At 42.8% G+C, this 24,059-nt stretch overlaps 1 protein-coding gene across 2 annotated transcripts in view; it reads right to left on the reverse strand.

The window, feature by feature from the left end:
- MAX (MYC associated factor X) overlaps positions 1–24,059 on the reverse strand; it is a 28,843-nt gene that overhangs the window by 3,064 nt on the left and 1,720 nt on the right. Inside the window, exons 2-4 of one of the 2 annotated variants that reach the window (XM_075843441.1) lie at positions 16,247–16,273; positions 1,923–2,030; positions 875–998 (exon numbers count right to left, since the gene is read on the reverse strand). In XM_075843441.1, coding sequence (XP_075699556.1) covers positions 875–998; positions 1,923–2,030; positions 16,247–16,273 — 259 coding nt within the window. The remainder of the gene's footprint in view (positions 1–874; positions 999–1,922; positions 2,031–16,246; positions 16,274–24,059) is intronic. The other variant, XM_075843442.1, reaches the window with a different exon arrangement.

The following is a 24,059-nucleotide window of genomic DNA, read 5'->3' on the forward strand; positions in this document are numbered from 1 at the left end:
GAGCCTTATCTGTGTCTATAGTGTTACAGTCCGATATGGGCCATGAAAATGAATGCCGATCAACGAGATAGTTAGTTGATCGGCGCCCGTTTGCTCCTTTCACAAGGAGCAATGATTAGTAACGTATGGGTAAGAGCAATCGTTACTACGATCGTTCGTCCCCAAACATTTCCGTCATATATCATGTCGACGGCGCATCTCTCTGGTGCTGCCGACAACCGTAATATTTAATGCTGCATAAACGATACGATCAGCCGACGAACCAGCATTTGCTCGTTCATCAGGGCAATGATAGGGAACAAGCGTTCATATGAAAGCTCGTTTGCCCGATCACTGGGCCGTGTAAAAGGGCCTTTACTATCCTGCCTCATCGATGCCCTGCTTAAGGCACAATAGAGCGATCAGTAATTCCCTTGTCCCCTGCTGAGGCAGACCCAGCCTAAACAGCAAAGCCGAGAATTAAACTTCAGAAAACAGGAAATCTATTGTGTCTGCTCGAGTGGCCAGTGTAAAAACCTTAATATTTCAGTGTATTTTTTTTATTTGTATAGTCACATTTTTTGTATTTTTTTTTTTTTAAATATACCAAACATTGGATAGTGAATAGAGCAACGTTTTGGCCATTGCAGACTTTTTCAAGCCACGTAAAGCTATTGGATTATGTACGGGGAATCCTTATCTACCAATTCAGCATGCAAACCTATCCTTAGAGGGCATACATATCCTGTATGGGACCAAAAGATTACAGCTGACCAATGAGCTTGTGCACTGGGTGTAGACAAAGAGAAGGTCTGGAGACCATTTTCAATGACCAAAGTGGACAATCTGAACCATGTAAAGCGGGTATCACAGCTGCCGGAATATACGTCCATACCTTGTTGTTCTAACAGAGCGTTTTGTCTCTTTAGGTCGTCGATGTCTTGCTGGTGTGTGTGATTTTTCCGTCTCATATACTGTATATATTCTGTTGCTTTGTCCAGTATTTGAGCCCGTGAAGCCTTATGGGGAGAAAGTAAGCGGGTTTACACCTGGTCACAATTTTTTTCATCAACAGTCGCCTACATTTAATATAAAGAATGGATCAATTGCTCATGCTAGGTTCACAGCCGGTTCGGCCTGTACGCTCTGTGTATACGACTCCCCACGTATGTGTCCACCATGTCCATATAGGCAATTGTAACCCAGATGTAGGCCAAAAAGGTGTCTTTTTGGCATACGTTTAGCTGGTACACATCGGTTCCGATGCTTAAACAGTATTGAAAAGAATCGTGGACTACGCTATAAATAAAACCGTATGCAAAAAAATTAATATATGTATACGACGTGGTATAAATTTATTTTTTTTTTATATATTTGAACTCCATGGCAGACGTAGGTCACTATATAGCCACACAGTTGCATACATCTGGGGCATTTGGCGGAACGTTTCAAATAGTCCACGACCCGCACTCAGCTCAGCCGTCAGCTCAGCTGAACTAACGGAATCGGCTGCGAGAGAACGATACAGCTTCTATGTATACAGGATACATAGAAGCTGTATCGTAAAAAGCTAAAAAAAAAAAAAAAAAAGTAAAATAATAAAATTCAAAAAGTGCTTAAAATCACACAAAAACAATATATATATATATATATATATATATATATATAATAAACATTTAAAAATGGCGTGAATAGCCTTAAAAGGGGATGTCCCAACTGGAAAATGCACTACTAGGTCTTATGGGTGCCATATTGGCTACAGAGTAGCGCTGCTAGAAAGCTCCTACTCTCGAGGACTCTCCGCACCCACCATACATTTGAATAGGCATCGTATAATACTACGCAGGCTACTGCACTGCGAAGAGGGTTTGTCCAGTAGGGACCACCCAAAGGCGTGTTAAATATGCTGCTTAAAACAAGGCAAATTGTAATGTTTAATTCACCTTTTCGCCTTGGAGTGAAGGTACGGAGTCCCTTAGGCTGTGAAAGCTGTCCTTGATATGGTCCCTGCGCTTACGCTCCAGTGCATTGTGATGTGCTCTTTTGTCTGCCTGTAAATCAAACACAAAATATAGACCGACATTCAGATAATTCAGCCGAAAAAGAAAATTCTATATGAAATGCTACAGCAATGCAAAAGAAAAATAGTAAAAAACTTTTTATAAACTTTTTTAATGCAACGCTAACACAACAATTACACTATTTCACGTGCAGAAAAACACCTTGTGGCGGAGATACAGAATCATTTCAGCTATCATCAAGCAACGGACTCTACTGCAGTGCACTATGGGAGACGTAGCATTGTCAACATAAGACTACAGTGCTACGTATTTGACAATGAGCCACAAGAGAACAAGCTCTTGGAAGATGCTGAACCAGCAGGGAATGCTGCGAGAGATGAAGCGAAACGGGACTACCCACCCAACTGTACTTCTTGACAGATTCACGTGGCAACAGTCGGAAAATTGTATTTCCATTGCTGCTCTGCTTTATTATAGAGGGGTTTTATATATCCCATTTCTGTGAAAACGGCCACTTTTTTTGTGTGCCGTTTTTCTCCGTTTTTTTTTTTTTGTTCAAATACATAAGAACTCCATTACTAGCAATGTATTAAAGGGGTTGTAGAAGATTACGAAACAGCGCCTCACTTCTCCATAGGCTGTGCCTGGTATTGCAGATCGGCACTGTTCACTTTCAGATAAAATACTAGACACAGCCCATTAAAAAGAGTGGCGCCGTTTATGGTTGAAAAAAAATATGAAAAATCCATTGTAACATTATATAATCTTTACTGTGTCATCCTTATACGTCACGGTATAGGTCCCATTATTTCATACGTGTTCCTAAAATTAACAACTGAAACCCTAAAGACTTTGTGCCCTAGATTCGATGCGTTTTCAGCAATTATAGGAACAACAGCCGGTCAGAGAGCCGCGTGGAGATAGGCAGCTGTGCATAACAAATTCACAAGCTATTTCACTCCCCGCATTTCATTATGAATAACTCACAATTCTCCGAATAATTAATACAAATCAATTCTATAGGCTACTTGGCTTTTACCGGCTCGATGGAGACGCTACTGGTTCCTGCCCACACAGGGTTAATAATTAAGGACCTTTCACGTGGTAACGGCACTAAAACTCTGCAACAGATGTTGATGCAGAAAATGCTTCGGGCTTTGGAGGACAGGCGGGAACTAGGACGGAGTAATCTTAGATGCAGAAAATGTTCAGGATACACAGAAGTCAAATGGATTCGCCGGATAGTAGGACAGAGAAGACCGTAGCAAATAATGGCGACCAATGGTGACAAAGACCGTGATAAAAGGGGACTCTGCTCCGCCTGAAGTGCCGATTGAGGGAAGTACTAATCGCGACCAGTTAAAAGCAAGAAAAAGACTCACAGACAAGGCATTGGGCTTTAGTAGGTGCTCCCTTTTTTGTATCCCTAATTTGAAGGGGTTCCCTCCGTGTGAGAGATGAAATCTAAATCGTCTGACCACGGCACAGGATCTTATTCGTGGACTCGATGGTGAAATTTGGTCTCCAAGCGCAGATGCCCAGAACAGTGGGGGACAAGATCAGATTTACATATCCCGATCCACGTGGTAAGGGTCCATCCAGCATCTATGAACGAGGATACATTAAAAAAAATTTGGGGGAAAAAAAAAGAAAAATACTTCCATAGCAACATGCAGCACTATTCTTGCCGTCAAAATTCTGACAGATACCTTTATCGGTCAATGAGGTCAATTGGCGACCGTCTGTATTCGCTTTCGGATGGATAAGTCACATTATCATGGCTTACGTTATAGACGGAAGCCATGACACTAAAGTGTATTATATTCTCAAAGGTTAATATTTTTACGTAGAGAACTGTATCTAAACTATGGCCTGAGAGATGCTCTTACGTAAAGGGGTCTGTCCCGGTGGAAAAAAAAATGGGTCCAACAGGGTTTCGAAGGATAGGCCATCTGAGTCTGACCCGGTACTCCCATAATCAGCAAAAAGTCGTGACACTCTATAGAGAGTGACGGCACCTTCACTGCTGTACCTGTCAACATTACGTCTCTGTGAATATGTTCATATCACATGTGCAGTAAAGCGGCATGCGAGTGTTGTCGTAAAGTAAGTGACTAAAGTTTGTATGTCAAAAATTGCTGATGTCATTACTCGCCACCGTCGCTTCTCAAACCAATTCACTGCTTAGAGAAGGAAGTAGACGACCAATCATCCACACCCATTGTCATTTTACGGCTGATGGGGAATTTCCCATAGACCGTACGTCAACACAGACCATGTGAAATTGTACAGAGCCAGGGTGGCCGAAACTTGTAGACCTTACACGTGCCTCCCGACTGCCCATCATGATACCTTCTTGGATTCCTGGCACGGTCTCGATATCCAAGACATATGTGATTTCGGATTGTTTAAGTTGACACAAAAATAAATACCTACTTAAAGGGATTGTTCAAGATTAGAAAAAAAAAAAAAGTCTACTTTTTTCAGCAGAAACAGCGCCATTCCTGTCTATTGGCCGTGTATGCTACTGCAGTTTAAGCCCATTCAAGTGAAAGGGGCTGAGCTGTAATACCAGACACCTCCTATGGACAGGCAGACTTTTCTTTTCCTAATCCTAGGCAAGCCCTTTAACCCCTTCGCTCCTCAGCCTTTTTTCGGATTTTCACTTTTGTTTTTTTCCTCCCCACCTTCCAAAAGCTATAATTTTTTTGTTTTTCCGTCTATATAGCCGTAGGAGGGCTTGTTTTTTGCGGGACAAGTTGTAGTTTTTCATGGCACCATTTATTGTACCGCATAATGTACTGGGAAGCTGAAAAAAGTATTTGTGGAGTGAAATGGGCAAAAAACAGCGATTACGCCATTTTTCGGGGGGGTCTTGTTTTTATGACATCCAACAGGCGGTAAAGACTACATATACACCTGATTCTACAGGTTCATACAATTACGGCGATACCAAATTTATATGTTTTGTTTTATGTTTTACCACTTTTAAAAAAAATAAAACTATTTGCTAAATTAAAAAAAATGTGTGTCGCCGTGTTCTGAGAGCCTTAACCCCTTCCCGCTCCTTGACGTACTATTACGTCATGGCAGCTGTATCGTTCGCGCTCCATGCCGTAATAGTACGTCTCGGGAGTAACGGCCGTTTCGGCCGTCCTCCCGACACATACAGGAGCTGTGACGCTGCTGTCTTGTTCAGCAGCTGTCACAGCTCCTACAGCGGGGACCGATCGCTGTGTCCCCGCTGATTAACCCCTTAAAAGCCGCGTTCTATAGAGATCGCGGCTTTTTAGGGGTTAAGCTGCCATCGCCGGCCTGCTACGCGATAGCGGCCGGCGATGGTGACTATGGCAACCGGACACCAAACAATGGCGTCCGGCTATGCCATAGACGGAAGCCTAGTGGGTCCTGACAACGTCAGGACCCACTATGCTTGCTGTCAGTGAGTAGCTGACAGTTCTAATACACTGCACTACGCATGTAGTGCAGTGTATTAGAATAGCGATCAGGGCCTCCTGCCCTCATGTCCCCTAGTGGGACAAAGTAATAAAGTAAAAAAAAAGTTAAAAAAAGATGTGTAAAAATAAGAAAATAAAAGTTTTAAAAGTAATAAAAGTAAAAGTCCCACTTTTTCCCTTATCAGGCCTTTATTATTAATAAAAATATATAAACAAACAAATAAACTATACATAATTGGTATCGCCGCGTCCGTAACGGCCTGAACTACAAAATTATTTTGTTATTTATCCCGCACGGTGAACGCCGTAAAAAAAAAAATTAATAAACCGTACCACAATCACAATTGTTTGGTCACTTCACCTCCCAAAAAATGGAATAAAAAGAGATCAAAAAGTCGCATGTACCTAAAAATGGTGCTGATCGAAACTGCAGTTCGTTACGCAAAAAATAAGTCCTCGCACGGCTTTATTGATTGAAAAATAAAAACGTTCTGGCTCTTAGAATAAGGTAACACAAAAAGTGAATGATTGTTTACAAAACGTATTTTATTGTGCAAACGCCATAAGACATAAAAAAAAACTATAAACATCTGGTATCGCCGTAATCGTATCGCCCCGCAGAATAAAGTGAATGTGTCATTTATAGCGCACGGTGAACGCTGTAAAAAAAAAAGTATACAAAAACAATAGTAGAATTGCTGTTTATTAGTCACCACGCCACCTAAAAATGGAATAAAAACTGATCAAAAAGCCGCATGCACCCCATGAAAACTACAATGGATTCCTCAAGGGGTCTAGTTTCCAAATTGGGGTCACTTTTGGGGGGTTTCCAATGTTTTGGCACCACAAGACCTCTTCAAACCGGACATGGTGCCTAATAAAAAAGAGGGCTCAAAATCCGCTAGGTGCTCCTTTGCTTCGGAGGCCGGTGCTTCAGTCCATTACCGCCCGAGGGCCACATGTGGGATATTTCTCTAAACTGCAGAATCTGGGCAATAAGTATTGAGTTGCGTTTCTCTGATAAATCCTTTTGTGTTATAAAAAAAATGGTATAAAAAGAGTAAATTTCACCTCTACTTTGCTCTAAATTTCTGTGAAACACCTAAAGGGTTCATAAACTTTCTAAATGCTGTTGTGAATACTTTGAGGGGTCTAGTTTCTAAAATGGGGTGTTTGATAGGGGTTTCTAATATATGGGCCCCTCAAAGCAACTTCAGAAATGAACTGGAACCTAAAAAAATAAATAAATGAGGCAATACTTCGCTTCTTACATTATACTGATAATGAGCCGTGCCCACTCCGAGATGACCCCAGTTTTGACCGTTTGTATAAACGGAGACCCCTATTAGACCGTTCCAGTGCCCGGTTTTCCCAAGCATACACCCCCGAGAAGTGTATTTCTATTGATGAGTCCCTGGTACATTTTAAAGCGAGGGTTCAATTCCGCCAGTACCTGCCAGGTAAGAGGGCAAGGTATGGCGTGAAGATGTATAAGCTGCGAGAGTGCATCAGGGTATACCTACAGGTTTAGGATATATGAAGGAAAGGCCACCCCCAAACCAGACTGCATCCTGGACTACAATAGGTACATGGGAGGGATGGACTTGTCAAATCAAGTCCTGAAGCCCTACAGCGCCATGCGGTGAGGTATAAGAAGCTGGCCGGGCACATCATACAGATGGCTTTGTACAATGCGTATGTGCTACGTCGATGTGCAGGCCAGAGGGGAACTTTCCTGGAATTTCAAGATCTAATCTTTAGGGACCAGGAAGGGGGGGCACCCAGTACTTCTGGAAGCGAGGCCACACGCATCGTACCAGGGCAACACTTTCCAGGAGAAGGTCCCCAAACCGGTGGAAAGGGAAAGAGTCAAAAGAGGTGCAGAGTCTGCTATAAGAGGGGGATAAGGAAGAACACAATATACCAATGTGACACGTGTCCCGAAAAACCAGGGCTCTGTATAAAAGATTGTTTTAAAATGTATCATACATCCCTTGATTTTTAATTTACCCTGATGCACTCCGCACAGCTTACCCCCCTCATCTTTCCCTTCTGAGCCCTGCCGTATGCCCAGGCAGCTGATAACAGCCACATGTAGGGTATTGTCATACCCAGGAGAACCCACATTACAATTTAAGGGGTGTATATCTCCGGTGGCGCATGCTGGGCACACTATATTGGACACTGAAATGGCATATACATATATAAAATTGCAAATCTCACACTGCACCATCTGCTGCGCATTATCTTTTACACAGTACCTGTGGGGTCAAAATGCTCACTACACCTCTAGATGAATGTCTTAAGGGGTGTAGTTTTTAAAATGGGGTCACTTCTCGGGGGTTTCAACTGTACTGGTACCTCAGGGGCTTCTGCACACATGACTTAGCACCAGAAAAGCTCCAGTAGGCCAAATGGTGGTCCTTTCCTTCTGAGCCCTCCCATGGGCCCAAAGGGCAGTTTATCACCACAAATGGGGTATTGCCGCACTAAGGACAAATTGGGCAACAAAATGGGGTATGTTGTTCCTTGTGAAAATAAGAAATTTTGATCAAAAATGACATCTTATTGGAAAAAATATCATTTTTTTCATTTCACAGCCCAATTCAAATAGGTGCTGTGAAAAAACTGTGCGGTCAAAATGATAACAAAAACCATAAATGAATTCCTTGAGGGGTGTAGTTTCCAAAATGGGGTCACTTCTGGTGGGTTTCCATTGCTTTGATACCTCTGGGGCTCTGCAAATGCAACATGGCACCCGAAAACCAATCCAGCAAAATCTGGACTCCAACAAACACATAGCGCTCCTTTCCGTCTGAGCCCTCCCATGGGCCCAAACGGCAGTTTATCACCACAAATGGGGTATTGCCGCACTAAGGACAAATTGGGCAACAAAATGGGGTATGTTGTTCCCTGTGAAAATAAGAAATTTTGATCAAAAATGACATCTTATTGGAAAAAATATAATTTTTTTCATTTCACAGCCCAATTCAAATAGGTGCTGTGAAAAACCTGTGCGGTCAAAATGATAACAAAAACCATAAATGAATTCCTTGAGGGGTGTAGTTTCCAAAATGGGGTCACTTCTGGTGGGTTTCCATTGCTTTGATACCTCTGGGGCTCTGCAAATGCGACATGGCACCCGAAAACCAATCCAGCAAAATCTGGACTCCAACAAACACATAGCGCTCCTTTCCTTCTGAGCCCTCCCATGGGCCCAAACGGCAGTTTATCACCACAAATGGGGTATTGCCGCACTAAGGACAAATTGGGCAACAAAATGGGGTATGTTGTTCCCTGTGAAAATAAGAAAATTTGATCAAAAATGACATCTTATTGGAAAAAATATCATTTTTTTCATTTCACAGCCCAATTCAAATAGGTGCTGTGAAAAAACTGTGCGGTCAAAATGATAACAAAAACCATAAATGAATTCCTTGAGGGGTGTAATTTCCAAAATGGGGTCACTTCTGGTGGGTTTCCATTGTTTTGATACCTCAACGCCTCTTCAAACCTGGCATGCTGCCTAAAATATATTCTAATAAAAAAGAGGCCTCAAAATGCACTAGGTGCTTCTTTGCTTCTAGGGCTTGTGTTTTAGTCCACGAGCGCAGTAGGGCCACATGTGGGACATTTCTAAAAACTGCAGAATCTGGACAATACATATTTAGTAGTGTTTCTCTGGTAAAACCTTCTCTGTTACTAAAAAAAAATTGAATAAAATTGAAATTCAGCAGAAAAAATGAAATTTGCAAATTTAATTTCCACTTTGCTTTAATTCCTGTGAAATGCCTGAAGGGTTAAAAAACTTTCTATATGCTGTTTTGAATACTTTGAGGGGTCTAGTTTTTAAAATGGGGTGTTTTATGGGGGTTTCTAACACATAGTCCCCTCAAATCCACTTCAGAACTGAACTGGCACCTTCAAAAAAAGGCTTTTGAAATTTTCTTAAGAATATGAGAAATTGCTGTTTATGTTCTAAGCCTTGTAACGTCCAAGAAAAATAAAAGAATGTTCAAAAAACGATGCCAATCAAAAGTAGACATATGGGAAATGTGAACTAGTAACTATTTTGGGTGGTATAACCGTCTGTTTTTCAAGCAGATGCATTTAAATTCTGAAAAATGCTATTTTTTGTAAATTTTCTCTAAATTTTGCAATTTTTCACAAATAAAGACTGAATATATCGACCAAATTTTACCACGAACATGAAGCCCAAAGTGTCACGAGAAAACAATCTCAGAATCGCTTGGATAGGTTTAAGCATTCCGACGTTATTACCACATAAATTGAAATATGTCAGATTTGAAAAATGGGCTCTGAGCCTTAAGGCCCAAACTAGGCTGCGTCCTTAAGGGGTTAAGTTTTTCATTTTTTCATCAATTTAGCGATGGGAGGGCTTAAATTAGTTTTAAGCGGACACCATTTTGGGGTATATACGACTTTTTATGTCATTTTTTTTAGCGCTCTGGTGACCAAAAACCAGCAATTTGCGTGTTTTATAGATATTACTTTTTATGCCATTCACTGAACGGGTTAAACAACGCTATATTGTGATAGTTTGGACTTTTACGGACGCGGCGATACCAGTTGTTAACTTTTCATTTTTTTAGCATTCATTTAGGAGAAAATATTTGAAAAGGTTTTTTTTTTTTTTACTTTTAATACTTTCTTTTTTTATGGAACATATAAAAAACTCAACTTTAACTGTTTTTTACTTTTTTTATTAGTCCCCCTAGGTGACTTGAAGCAGCGATCGTTGGATCGCTTACATGATATACTGCAATACTAATGTCTCCTTCAAAGCCATGCTGGAGGCAGAGCTTCAAAGGAGTACAAAGATGGCAGACCTGGGGGCCTTTGTTAGGCCCCCACGCTGCCATAACAACCGTTAAAGGCCGATCGTGCCGAGGGGGGGGCGTGATGGCTTTTTTGAGGGGACGCCCCCCTGATTCTAACACTTTAAATGCCGAGGTTGACCGCTGCATTTAAGGTGTTAAACGAGCGGAATCAAAGTGAACTTTGATTCCGCCGTTGCAGTGAGGTGCCGGCTGTGTATGGAGCTCGCTCAGCCCGTGAGCTCGCTCCATACTCCCCCCCCCCCCCGACCCTTAACACTTATCACGTACAGTTACGTGATATTGCATTAAGGGGTTCTGAGAGTCACTTTTCGGGGATTAGAGAGCAGTTCAGGACCATAAGATATGTGTGATGTACTATAGGGGCACTGGGGGTGGCATATTTGTATGGGCAGGAACATTCCTATTTGAAACAATTCAGGTGGTTTGGAGGTGTGGCATGAAAAAAGGGTGTAGCTAGGGTGGAACAAAAATTCTCTCTGCGGCAAACACATCTATACTTTGGTAGAAGCTCCTGAAGTCTTTCCAATATTGTGGCTCCCAAAGAGCAGTCAACTGGTAACCCAATGTTGAGACAATTGGGGAGATATATGGTCAAAACTCCTGTTTACGCCTATGTAAGGGCTGGTTTTACTGCATAGGGAAAAAAAATTGTCCACATTTTTTTTTCTGTTTCCCATCCTTTATTTTATCAGGATTAGTTGCAATTTGCCATACTAATTCACGTGGTTTATTTTTCCAAATTACCCACAATTCCACTTCCTAATTATATAATAGAATTTAATGAGGTTCATTAAAAAACAGTCGCCCTGAAACGGGGTCAAAAAAGTAGCATGGTGATCTTTTTTGGGACACTAAAAAATGTATTTGATGGGCACAGGCATCAAATTTGATTAAAAAAAAACAAAGCACACCACTGAAAAAGTACGTAAATACATCAGCTGCAAAGTGTATTACATCTGTCGAAGAAAGTAGGTGATGATCTTTGTAGAATGCCTTGGAAATTCACCAATAAAATGCTTGAGCGTTAACGGAACCACCTAGGGGAAAATCTGGGTTAAACTAGAGAATGGACTGTGGAAGAAGAGGGAATACTTATCCCGTTCCCAAATTGCTAGGAAATGTTGCATTAGGGGGCTTACAAAATGAGACCGATGGCCCGATGGAACCCCCAATAGGGAATCTATTGGAAGAGGGGAGCATTTTGGCACATCAGAATGAGAAAGGAAGAGAGACGATTGGGCTATTACGGCCTATTATAATATTTTGTTAAGTGAGGATCTCCCAAACCTCCTTGCCTCCTGTGGATAAACATCGAATTTTGAGCAATACGGGGTCTAGTGGTGTGCCAAATAAAAGCAAAAACCCTTCTCTGTAAAATCTTTACGATGTGGGAAGGGATTGCACCCGGCAAGATCCTCAAAAGACATAAGATTGTTGGAAGAAGCGTCATCTTGACGGCTGCTCTCCTACCCATCCACGATAGAGGAGCATCTCTCCACTTGGTCAGGTGGGAAGTGAGTTCCCGAAGTATAAGGGGGAAGTTGGCTTGGAAAAGTTGAGGGTAAAGAGGGGTGACCCGAACACTAAGGTAATCCAAACCATGACTACCTTTCATCGATATGGCTGCTAAATCCGATACCCCAAGTGGAGAGTGGTTTCGATATCTATAGTTGAAGCACTGGATTGGAAGCCTTCTCACCAATTATGATCGACTCCAAAAACGGACCATAGAATCGGCCTATAAGGTGTTGATGCGCTGGTATTTGATACCTGCCCGCATAGCTAGAGCTATCCCTGGGTATTCTCCCCTGTGCTTCCAGGTTTTGGATAACAAAGTGATACGCTCCACACTTGGTGGACGAGTTCAAAGTTTGCCAGGCTCCCATCATATATATTTTTGTTGATTATGGATAGCTATGATAACATTTTAAAAAATCTAGTCGCCCTGGATCGCTTCTGCCCAGCCATTGCGTACGCTGGAAACGTAATTTCCGGCTGACTCTTCCCTTCTAAAAGTTTTACATTGTTTATTATCGTTCTAGGTATCTACCAAGTATCTTATAGAGGACCGGTCACCTCCCCTGACACGTCTGTCTTAGTAAATAATTGTATCCCCCTTGAAATGACAAATCTGGAGCATCTTTTCTTACAACTCTACGTTGTGCCGCGTCCCGTTATTCCTCCTAAATTTATAACTAAATTGACAACTTGGTGTTACCAGTTGGGGGTGTGTTCCTACACATTCTGTCCAATCAGTGCTCACTGTCTCAGACTGTAGGGACACGCCCCTTTGACAAAGGGAATGGGAACACCCAGTTGACAATTTATTTATACATTTCGTGGAGGAATAACAGAGGAACAGCACAATATAGATTTCTAAGCAAAGATGCTCCAGAATTGTTATTTCATGGAGAAAACAAGTGTTTACTAAAATAAACATTTCAGGATAGATGAGAGGTCCCCTTAAAATGCTAGCTTTTATGTACCCCTTCAAAGCCAACTATATTGTATTTTGATTTTTTTTTTTACATTTTGTACAAATTAATAAAAATAATGTTAAAAGAAATAGACTAGATGTATTATGTAAAATGGACACGAAGATGGCCCTTGGTGCGAGTTGGGGGGGGGGGGCGGCACAGGATGTTTTCTCGACATAAGATGACTTCTGCAGTATGGATCATTGTGGATCCACCGTGTTTAACATATACCGTAGTATAAAAGACTCTGTAGTCTGAAGGCATTAGTAGATATTCTACAGACATCCGACCCCTGAGCTATGAAAAAAGTACTATAGTACGACTTGTTTTTCATCTTTTTTTTTTGTATTCACTTTTTTCTTCATAGCTTAAGGGTGCAGACTTTGTGCCTCTTAATTCAGGTCATGCTTCTTTGTTCGTAGACCTCGTATACAAGCAGTTTCAAAATTTCAAGTTAGTGACGTTAATTTGGTGGTCATTTTTATGGTCAATTTTTTTTATTTTGTGGAAACTAACCTATTAAAACGACCCTTTTTAAATCATGGGCTCACATTATACCAGAATCCAGCAGGAACACATTAATACCCTGAAAACACAGCAATGTCTTGCTGGGAGGCAGCCTGCTGCAGCAGAAACCTTCCCCCTCTGCAATGGAAGATCTCGTAAGCTAAAACTTGTTTTATGGTCATTCCTCAGCTTCAGAAAACAGTGGCCCATCTCCCTTTTTATCACTTCCACTTCAGCCGTTTTCTATATGTTTTAGGAGTTTATGGCAGAGGGAATAACTAATCCCAGGAGCCCAGTAGCCAATGCGCCTAAAAACATACCACTGCTACCTAACGTTCTAGGTTGTTTCCTATTAAAGTTTATAGGAGTGCTTATTACCCCGACTACCTACTGCTGACCTGTAGTGGTCTAACATATAAAGTCTACAGTAACTAGTCTACTCTTAGGGTCCTCTAACACGGCCCGACATGGCTGGTATAAACAAGTGCCGATCAACGAGACAGCTTGTTGATCGGCGGTCATTTGCTCCTTTCACAAGGAGCTATATATGGGGACGAGTATTCGTTATTCGTTACTACGATCGCTCCTCCCCATACATTTCTATCAAGTCGGCAGCGCATCTCCCGTAAATGATACGATCAGACGTTGAACGAGCGTTTTCTCATTCATCGGCTGATTGTTGCCATGTTTACGCAGGTCAACGATTGTGAACGAGTACTGAGAACGCTCGTTTGCCCGATAAATCGGCCCACGTAAAAGGGGCTTTAGGCTGGTTTCACACACAGCTTTGTGTCCCGGTCTAATGACCTGAATGAAAAAAGCATAATAAATCCCTCTCATGCTCTAAAGGTCCCGTTACAGGGGCCAATTATCGGGAAAATAAGCGTTTATGTGAACGCTCATTCCCAATCATTGTCCGATGTGAATAAGGCAACGATCAGCCGGAGAACGAGCAAATGGTTGTTCATCGGCTGATTGTATCGCTTGTTGTTGGCGGCAAATCTCCCGATATAAACATAAAGATGCGCTGCCGACATGATAGAAATATATGGGGACGAGCGATTGTAGTAACATTCGCTAGCCCCCATACATAGCTCCTTGTGAACGGAGCAAACGAGCGACGATCAACAAACTGTCTCATTGATCGGCGCTCATTTACACAACCCATGTAGGCGGATCCTTGGTTCGGGTCATTAGAACTGCGATCAACCCACAAGACGTTGCTGTCCAAAACTGGCCTTACAGACGAAAAAAAAAATAGGCATTCGCTTCCTGCGTATATACGTTTCCTTCACTAAATTTCTATCCCTTTAAATAAACGGGAATGATTTTGGGGGAGGGGTATTAACGCTTTACAAATGTTTGTTCAAGCAGATTCAATTAAAACACAGATCTCTATGGGTACGTCCTACGTCTATAGACAAACATACAATACCCCTGATCAGCAGCTCAAAACAAGGTGTACGTCAGTAAATCTCAATCTTTTCTATTAAAAATCCATTGATCAATTTAAAAAAAAAATTAAAGGGCCCCTTAAAGGGCTACTCCCATCTTAGACATTGTTTGGGAAATCCACAGGACATGCCATAAATTTGTAACGATGTGGGTCCCAGCTCTATCCCAGCTCCCAGGGGGTCTTGCCCGGTGAATAAAGAGGTGGTTGCGGCTCTCTCCATTGATTCCTATGGGAGTTACGGAAACAGACAAGTAACTCTCAATGAAGGGAACCGCGTACAGGCGCAGCAACCTCTCCATTCATTTCCCGCTTGGATGTGGCAGCACGGATATCCCTGTGGATATGCCATAAATGTGTAAAGTGGGAAGGAGCGATAAAGGGCCAATGTTGGATCTTAAAATCGAATTTTTTAAAAAATGATTCTATTTTTTCATTTTTACTACTCATTATTCCATCACTCATAGGTTTTATTTCTCGATCTGCATAGCCGTATGACACTTCTGGAAACGTATGGTTGTTATGTGCCATTTATGATTAAAAATGGCAACAAACAGTGAAAACCATAATTCTACGATGTTTTTCACTTTACGGGTTGTAATGGTAAAAATATGAAAAATTTGCTGTTTTTTTTTTTCTATAATTATTTTCAGGCTAATTTTGGGCTTTCATTTTTACCAATTGTCATTCCAGCGCTCATCTCCATAGCCTTAGCCCAGATATACTAGTGTTAGCCCCAATTTTATTGCTAAGACTCAGAGTTGTCCAATCACAAAGGAAACGCTGGTTAATGACATCACTGGGGTTCTTTCATGATGTCAAAAAGGAGGCCCCATTTGATCTCCCCCCACCCTCTCCGCAGTGACCGACAGCCTGCTGTGTATGCACATAAACACAGCAACCTGTCAGTCACTGCGGGGAGAGGGAGGGGGAGAGTTCAGCCTAAAATGCCACTGGGACAACATTTTCAGCCCTATCAAAAAGGCAAACATATAATAGAAAAAAATAAAGTGAATCCTCACAAGCGTGGCACGACATTTCAGAAAGAAACAGATTAGATGGCAGATAATGGTGAACATTATATAAATAACATGAAAAAGTTTTTGTGTGACAGAAATAGAAAATAAAATATGTTTTGTGTACATAATAAAAATTAAACTTTGATTATGGCGGACTGACATGGGTCCAGCGCCACGTATAAACGGCACTCACACACTACGGCAGTCATTACCATGTGCTACATTTGTTCGCTACCAAAACTGGAAATCGGATCCAAAAAAGAATCCAATCCAAAATGTAGCAAAAAAAAAAACAAAAAAAAAAAAGGGGGCAAATGTACCACGCTGCCATGGTGTGTGAACCCGGCCATACGCAGGTATAAGCACTCTATATCAACAAAGGCTAAATAGTTCAATGAATCTAAAAGACGAGAATATATCAATTAAAAAAAAAAATTAAACAAAAAGGATCATCAGGGAAATTCACATACCGAGAAGTACAATCCTGAAGCGTCTTCCTAAAACGAAAATACATATATAAAAGTATATTTTTTTTTACACACTTAACGAGTAAAAATCAATCAATCAAATCTAGCAATTTAGGGTCGTGATCAGCATTGTGGAGTGGGTGAAGAAGGTAGAATATGGTAAAACTGGCCTCGTGGCCCATAGGAACCAATCACAATGCAGCTTTCATTTCTGAATCTATTGTGGAAAATCAAATTGTGATAGGGTGGTACGGGCGAAAAGGCCAGTTTTACTGATAGACCGTTGAAGTCCAACTCAACCATTTTTAGGCTACAGCTACATGGCGACTTTGGCCACGACACAGGCCGTAGAGTGCGGTGTGCTCCTGCGTGTATCTCACGTAATAATAGTCAATGTGGCCGCATAGCGACCCGCAGCGACCGCAACCCAAGTACCGCAAGAAATCCAAACCTGCTGGATCCCTTGCAATCGTCGGTTAGCGGCAACCCGTGGGCCACATTGACTTTTTTAAGTGAGATGCACGCAGGGGCACACAGCATTCTTCGGCCGCGCAACCTGTGTCGCGGCCAAAGTCGCCGTGTAGCCCTAGCCTTAAAGGGGTCTACAAAAGAGAAAAAAAAAAAAAACGCCGGCAGAAAACATAAAATAAAAAGTACACAACTCACAATTTAATTATCCCGCTGCTGCTCCTGTGGTCCGATGCCAGTCTTTGTTGATATGCCAACAGCAATAAGGTGTTGAACGTGACCGCTGTAGCCAATCACAGGGCGGACAGGGGACAACAGGAGAATTAGCGCTGGAGCAGCGGGAGATTTGACAGGTTAGTAATGTGGTTTTTTATTTTATCGCATATTTTGTTTTAGGAATGCACGATGCATCGAAACTTCGATACTGTTTCGATACTCTGCATCCCCAAACGGTTCAATACCGTTATTTCATGTATTTCGATACTGAGCTGTGCGGCATCACAGCAAAGTATAGTAATACATGAATGTACGAGAGTGGAGCTGCGGCTGTGTAATACAGTCATTGCCGCGCTCCGGAGTCCTGATAACATGTGCGCGGGGTCAGGATGATGCGATGCAGCCAGCGCTGCACTAATGAGCGGCGGCACTGAAGACAGAACACGGCGGGCGCGCTACAAAACACCCCCATGTTCTGTCTTCAGTGCCTGAACCGCCGCTCATGAGTGCAGCGCCGGCCGCATCACCTCATGCTGACCACGCGTGCACTTGTTGTCAGGAGCGGGGCAATGACTGTATTACACAGCCGCAGCCCCACTCTATAACGGGGGAGGTGAGAGAAACCTCTCATCTCCGCCGTTATTCCCGTGAATGGTGCGATCACAGAGGACTGCAGCATTCAGGGGAAAATAAGAAGGGGGGATGCCCCTGGGATCGCGTCACAGGGAATTCCTGTGACTCGATTGAGGGACATACCATATATGGGCAGACAGCACAGGGTCCATTGAAGGACCCCGGGGCTGTCCTACCATATTTCCTGTTGTTAGGGCATACTGAGGTATGTCCTAACAACTGCCTGTGTACTATCAGTACACAGGCTAATGTGCTGTAATATAGATATATTCCAGTGTACTATCAGTATATAGATATATGCCAGTGTACTATCAGTATATAGATATATGCCAGTACATTAAAGTTTAAAAAATAAAGTAAAAACAAAGTAATGTTAAATAAAAAAATACACATGCACCTTTTTTTACAATAAACATTAAAATAAGTCTCAATACATAAAATATACACATTCGGTATTGGCGCGGCCGTAATAACCCGCACAACTATTTTTTTGCATTTATGATGTGTATGCTGTAAAAAAATAACATAAAAACTGCTTTCTATCACTTAATGTGAGGCGCGAGGTGCGATGAATTTAACCTCCATGTGCCTCACATTAATAGTAATTAACCCCATCATGTACCTCACACATTAACCCATTATGACTGAGAAACATGATGGGGTTAATTCCTATTAATGTGAGGCACATTCAAAATTCATCACCCCTCGCGCCTCACATCAGAAAACGGAAGAAATGTTTTATTATTACTGTTGGCAAAGTATCGAATTGGTATCGAAATCGCAATTCTAAACGAAGTATCGGTATCGAAGTCCAAATTCTGGTATCGTGACATCCCTAGTCCATAATATCTAAAGTTTTCAACGTTCACTGTATGTAGAAATTTGCGCTGTATTAAAGTATCACTAGCACGGACTACCGGAGGTAGAAAATAATCCATCACAACTTCCCAGTTCTCCGCGGGCAGATCGGTGATGTCAATCGTCTATTTGTGGAGGGCTGTCTCGAAGAGTTTGCTACCGCTGGACTGAAGGAGAGGAAGGATGGGTTCCCACGTAGCGTAGCAGGCCGGCTAAGTGCTGCAGGTGACTTTCCGGGCGAAAAACGACACCACAGGTTGGTGCTGTTTTTCACCCGGAATTCCCTGCGGCACCCAGAGCAGCTGTATCGTTTTCTATGATCTGAATCAGTCAGGCCCGTGGACCTGCCGTTTTCAGCGACAGCAGGTCCTGCGTAGATCTGACACACAGGATCCACCTGTAATCCCATCACATCCAAGTCACGCGATAGTCGACTACGCTATGGATTGTTACGGAACCCCTGCACAACGGAGACAAACCATTGGCACCGGATCCGTCACCCTTGAAATCAATGGTGATGGAAACAGAAACCTTTGGTTTCCGTTTGTGTCAGTAAGGATCCCGTTTCGACGGAAAGCTCAGACGGAACGGGACCCTAGCGCAGACGTGAACGAAGCCTTACTGGTACAGCCGCGCCTGGCCACCTCATTCAAGCGAACGATTGAAGATTCCTCTCCAGTCAGTCGAGGTGTGGACCGTGTAGCAGCAGAACACGGACAAGGCCTCATGCATAAAAACGACTGAATGGAAACGTGGAGGTGATGCCCATAGCAACCAATCAAATCCCAGCTGTCATTTCTCGAATGCAACGTATAAAATGAAAGTAGGGATCTCATTGGTTGCCACGAGCAATACCTTCACTTGTGCAGGACTTACCATAGATAAAACTCATAGCAACAAGAGTCCACGGTGAATTTTTTTCTCAGTTTACAAAATGAAAGTCGATCACTGATTGGTTGCTATGGGCAACAAGTTAATTTTTCTTGTGGATAAGTCCTTAGGCACTGATAAGGGTATAAGCTCTAGTGTAATGCCTCATGCACGCGAACGTGCTTTTGCGGCCGCAATTCCCCTGAAAATCCACGGGAGAATTGCGGCCCCATTCATTTTTATGGGGCCATGCACACGACCGTAGTTTTTACGGTCCGTGCATGGTCCGGGCTCATGGAAAATAATGGCCGCGGCCATGTGCATGGCCCGCGATTTGCGGGCGGCTCGTGGCTGACAGTCCGCCGCCGACACGAAAATCACGGCCGTGCACATGTCTACGGTCGTGTGCATGAGGCCTTAGGGTTATTGCACACGATGCATATTACGTGCGGCAAAACCGCAGCGTAATACTGTACATGCATAGGCAATGAGATTCCAGGGAGCCTCATGTCCACGCTGCAGTATTTTCCCGCACGTAAATTGACCCGCGGTGCGTATTTCCGAAACCACAGCATGTCAATTTATCCCGATTGCGAATACTATCTCCCTAGTTCTACAGAAATGAGCAGAAAACCTACAGTATGAAAATGCTGGGATTTACGCAGCAACGTAAAAAGCACACAGAAAGACGCATCAAAAAAACGTATCCTCAGGTGCGATTTTTTCCTGCAAATTTCTTGCGGTTTCCCAAAGTGAAATATGCAACGTGTGCATGTAGCCCAAAGGACCTTTTACATGGGCCAATGATCGGGAAAACGAGTGTTCACATGAGCGCTCCTTCCCGATCATTGCCCTGCGTGAACAGGGTAACGATCAGAAAATGCTCATTCATCGGCTGATAGAATCTTTTATGCAGCACAAAATATTATCTTTGTCATCAAAACATCTCCCTGTGTAAACATGGAGATACACAGCCGACATGATGGAAACGTATAGGAACAAATGATCGTCGCAACAATCGCTCGTCCCCATACATAACCAATTATTGCTTCTTGGGAAAGGAGCAAACGAACGCCGATCAACGAGCTCGTTGATCGGTGATCATTTTCATGGCACATGTAAAAGGATCCTTACATTTAATCCTCCGCTGCAGTAAACGGTACCTGTTTGAGAGAATACGACTTTGGGCCTTGTATATCAAAACCGTCTCCGACAACCTTGTTGCCCATAGTAACCAATCCAAATTCAGGTTTCATTTTCTAAGCTGTGAAAATAGAAAGCTGAAATCTGATTGGTCGCTATGGACTACTGCGCCATTTTCAGGTCCATTATGTATGTAATGGATATTGGATTCCGTGACAACATAAAGCAATCCATGATGAGTCTCAGTAACACCAGAAACGGTGTAATGAGCGCTACTTCAAGTCTAAAGACCGCTAGCAAATAAACAAAATTTAGAAAATTAAAGGGGTCCTAGTTTCTTTAGGATAAGCCTGGACGCAATATCTACAGGTATAGGTGAACGCGTGTCCGGCCTTATCCTAAGGAGCCCAATTTGTTCACATTTCAAGAGATGTACTTCCCCTTTAATTAGCAAACTCTTACTATGAGGAAATCCATAAACCGTCACATCAAATTACATCAGACTGTGACAAAAATCTGTCATCAAAACGTGACACCAGTGCAAGGTCTCGTTCACACAGTGCCAAGATGGCGTAACGTTATACTACTGTAACAGGGAAACCGCCTGGTGTCCTCAACCTGCGCCATGGAACACGCGAGTCACCAGCGACTATCTCTCTCCAACAACATAAGGCTCTGTTCACACCATGTTTTTTGACTACATTTAACGTATACGCCGGGATGCCATAAAGGTGCAGATACACATGACGTATGTGCCTTATATTTCCGCAGCTTAAAAATACTCCGCGGAAAACTGTCCGATGCCCAACGCCCAAAAATTTCCACAGAATTATTAATTTATTGCATCGTGGACTATTTTTCCAATAGGCTTACATTGTAAAGTTTTCCGCCGCATATTTTTACGCTGTGGAAATACGAGGCAAATACGCCACGTGTGACTGCACCCTTAAATAGTCTATGGATGACGGAGGCAACTATCAGGCATCCGTTTCTCGAATACGTTGCCCATAATGGTATCCGTTCAACGTAATGAAAGGCTATTAAAAAGCCCATGACGTATACGTTCAATATATACCTGCGACGTATGACATACGTCACCCAAAAACTTCCATGTTAAAAAAAAAAAAAGGATTGCGCGGTATACATTTTTTATTGCGGGATTCCTCAAAATGGAAACGCAAGGTCTACTACACGATTCCATCCTCCGAAAAAAAAAAATAAGTATAACGATGTATAGCGCCCGACGGAGGCCAAAAGGAAACTCTTTTAGCCTCCGTCGGGGTAATAGAGCCCTATGTACTCGTTAAGCAAATAGCGTGGGGGAGGATTTATCAAAAAGAGTGTGAAGTGGAGTAGTTACCCATAGCAACCAATCAGATTGCTTCTTTCACTTTCAAAAGGGCCTTTGAAAAATAAGAGCTTGAACCCGATTGATTGTTTGGTTGCTATGGGCAAATCATTGAATTTTCAGTTTTTTTTGGGTGGAGGCTTTGACATCGAAACCGTCATTTTTATTTTACTATTTTTTACATTTTATATCTGGATTTGATTGGATAATCATACAGTCACCCAAACACCGCGCCGGTACACAAATACCGCACACATCATACAATCCCAATATACAAGAGGACGTTTATAAAACGTGAACCTTCAATTTTACAACCCATCTTTATATAGAGGACTCGAATATAATACAGATCATCCCACAATTCTCACGTCTACGCGCCAAACTTTACATATAACAGGACACACGGATAAATCGGTCATCAAAAAGATTGACCGCCATGTTTGCCTTTTGCCTGTTCACGTCTGCGTCAGAGGCCTCCATGACAGTTCCAGCGAAAAATACTGAAAGCAATACCGCAGTAAAACGACTAACACCCTCGCGGAAACCCAACGGAACCCATTAAAGTAAATGTGTTCCATCGAGCGTCGTTAGCGTTCGTGACGCGATGGCCGGTACTACCGTTTTTTGTTCTTCTGTTCCTACGGGAGTGAAAATTGGGTTCAACAAAGACATACGTCTCTGCTGAATCTGACGAAGGGACCTCCAAAGAGATTGACGACCGTCTTCGGGTGATATTGTCACTCCAGGACCGGGAGCCCGCGCCTTAGATGGTATTCGTTTGCAATGGCATCCATTACCCATTGGCTATAATGGCATCCTTATAACATATCAGTTTAACCGATCCCATAATGGTCTATGGGTGACGGGTGCCATTTTTGGGCATCAGTCACGGCCTATGTTTAGTGTATAAGTTGTGAACTTTTCCCAGCTTATAAGCTAAACGTAGACCAAAAACCGTGAGGTGAACAGGGCCTAACTCCCCATGTACTGTTGGTTCCCTAGTCCCCTGCCGGTCATACAGCAATATGGCCGCCAACACCGGCCCCTGCGGTTACAGGTCTATACGTCACTACTGTGGTCAACAAATGCTTGTTATGGTACATGCCCAGATGACGGCGTCATTGCTGCACAACATAAATCTTATCCGAACAGTTTATTATTTTAACACATTCACTTTATTTAAGAAAAAGGTTATGGTGTTGGAAAACCCCATTAAAAGGGGTTGTCCAGGTATTTTATATTGATGGCCTATGGGGCTCCGACTCGCGGCACCCCAACGATCAGCTGATTGAAGGGACCACGCCATTGGTCGCCGCTGTCTTTTCAGTGTTTACAAGGCACAGCGCCGTACACATCTGTAGTGGCTGTGCCTGGGATTGCAGCTCAGTCCCATTCACTTGAATGGGACCAGAACGGAAATACCTGTAAACTGGGGAAAAAGACAGCGTCGACAAAAGCCCCAATCAATCAGCTCACTGGCGGAGGTGAGGGGAGTCAGACCCCCACCAATCTGGTAAGGATAGGCCATCAAAATAAAATGCCCGAGAAACCCTTTTAAGCTGGTGCTACATATAAAATCTCATCATTCATCTTTCCCCATTCTCCTTCGCAGCTGTGCATACATGATATTTCAAAAGCAGTAGGCCAGGATCCTGTGGCACCGCTTATCTCCAAAAAAAAACAAAGGATCATATGGGCACCAAAATAATGAAAACTATTCATAGCCAGTATAGGCGTTCTGGATGGGCAGCGGAGGTAACCCTATCAGGGCTAGCCAGAACAAATCCTATACCAGTGGCATTACTTCATTCCCTATTCAGGTTGCATAGGACTTATCCTCGGGTGACCCTATTAGCAATGGCCGCACGTGAGTAAGCTTCCGTAGTACCTCTTTAGTGCAGCACATAGAGCTACCTTGTGTGGATGTAGAGCTGGTTTTAGGGTTGCACGACCAGTGCGGGCGTATTCGGTGCCCTCACTTGTCACAACTGAAGCAGGCACCATTGGCCTTCATGGCGCCCCTAATCCACATACTTGGTGCCCAAAGCTTTCAAAACTCAGCCACACAGTATGGGACTACGTTCCCTGGTTTATGATTAGGCGGTGTTATTTGGGCACTAGGGTCAGCAAGCCCCGACACTCTCGATTTTGTAAAACTACAATTCCCAGCCTGCCCTGACAGCCTTTGACTGGAATAATAAGTCAGGGTATGCTGGGAGTTGTAGTTTCACAACAACTGGCGTGCTGAAGGTCGCTGACCCCTGTTGGGGTGTTAATAGG

Source organism: Rhinoderma darwinii, chromosome 12 (assembly GCF_050947455.1).
Source record: "Rhinoderma darwinii isolate aRhiDar2 chromosome 12, aRhiDar2.hap1, whole genome shotgun sequence".
In the NCBI taxonomy this organism is placed as follows: Eukaryota; Metazoa; Chordata; class Amphibia; order Anura; family Rhinodermatidae; genus Rhinoderma; species Rhinoderma darwinii.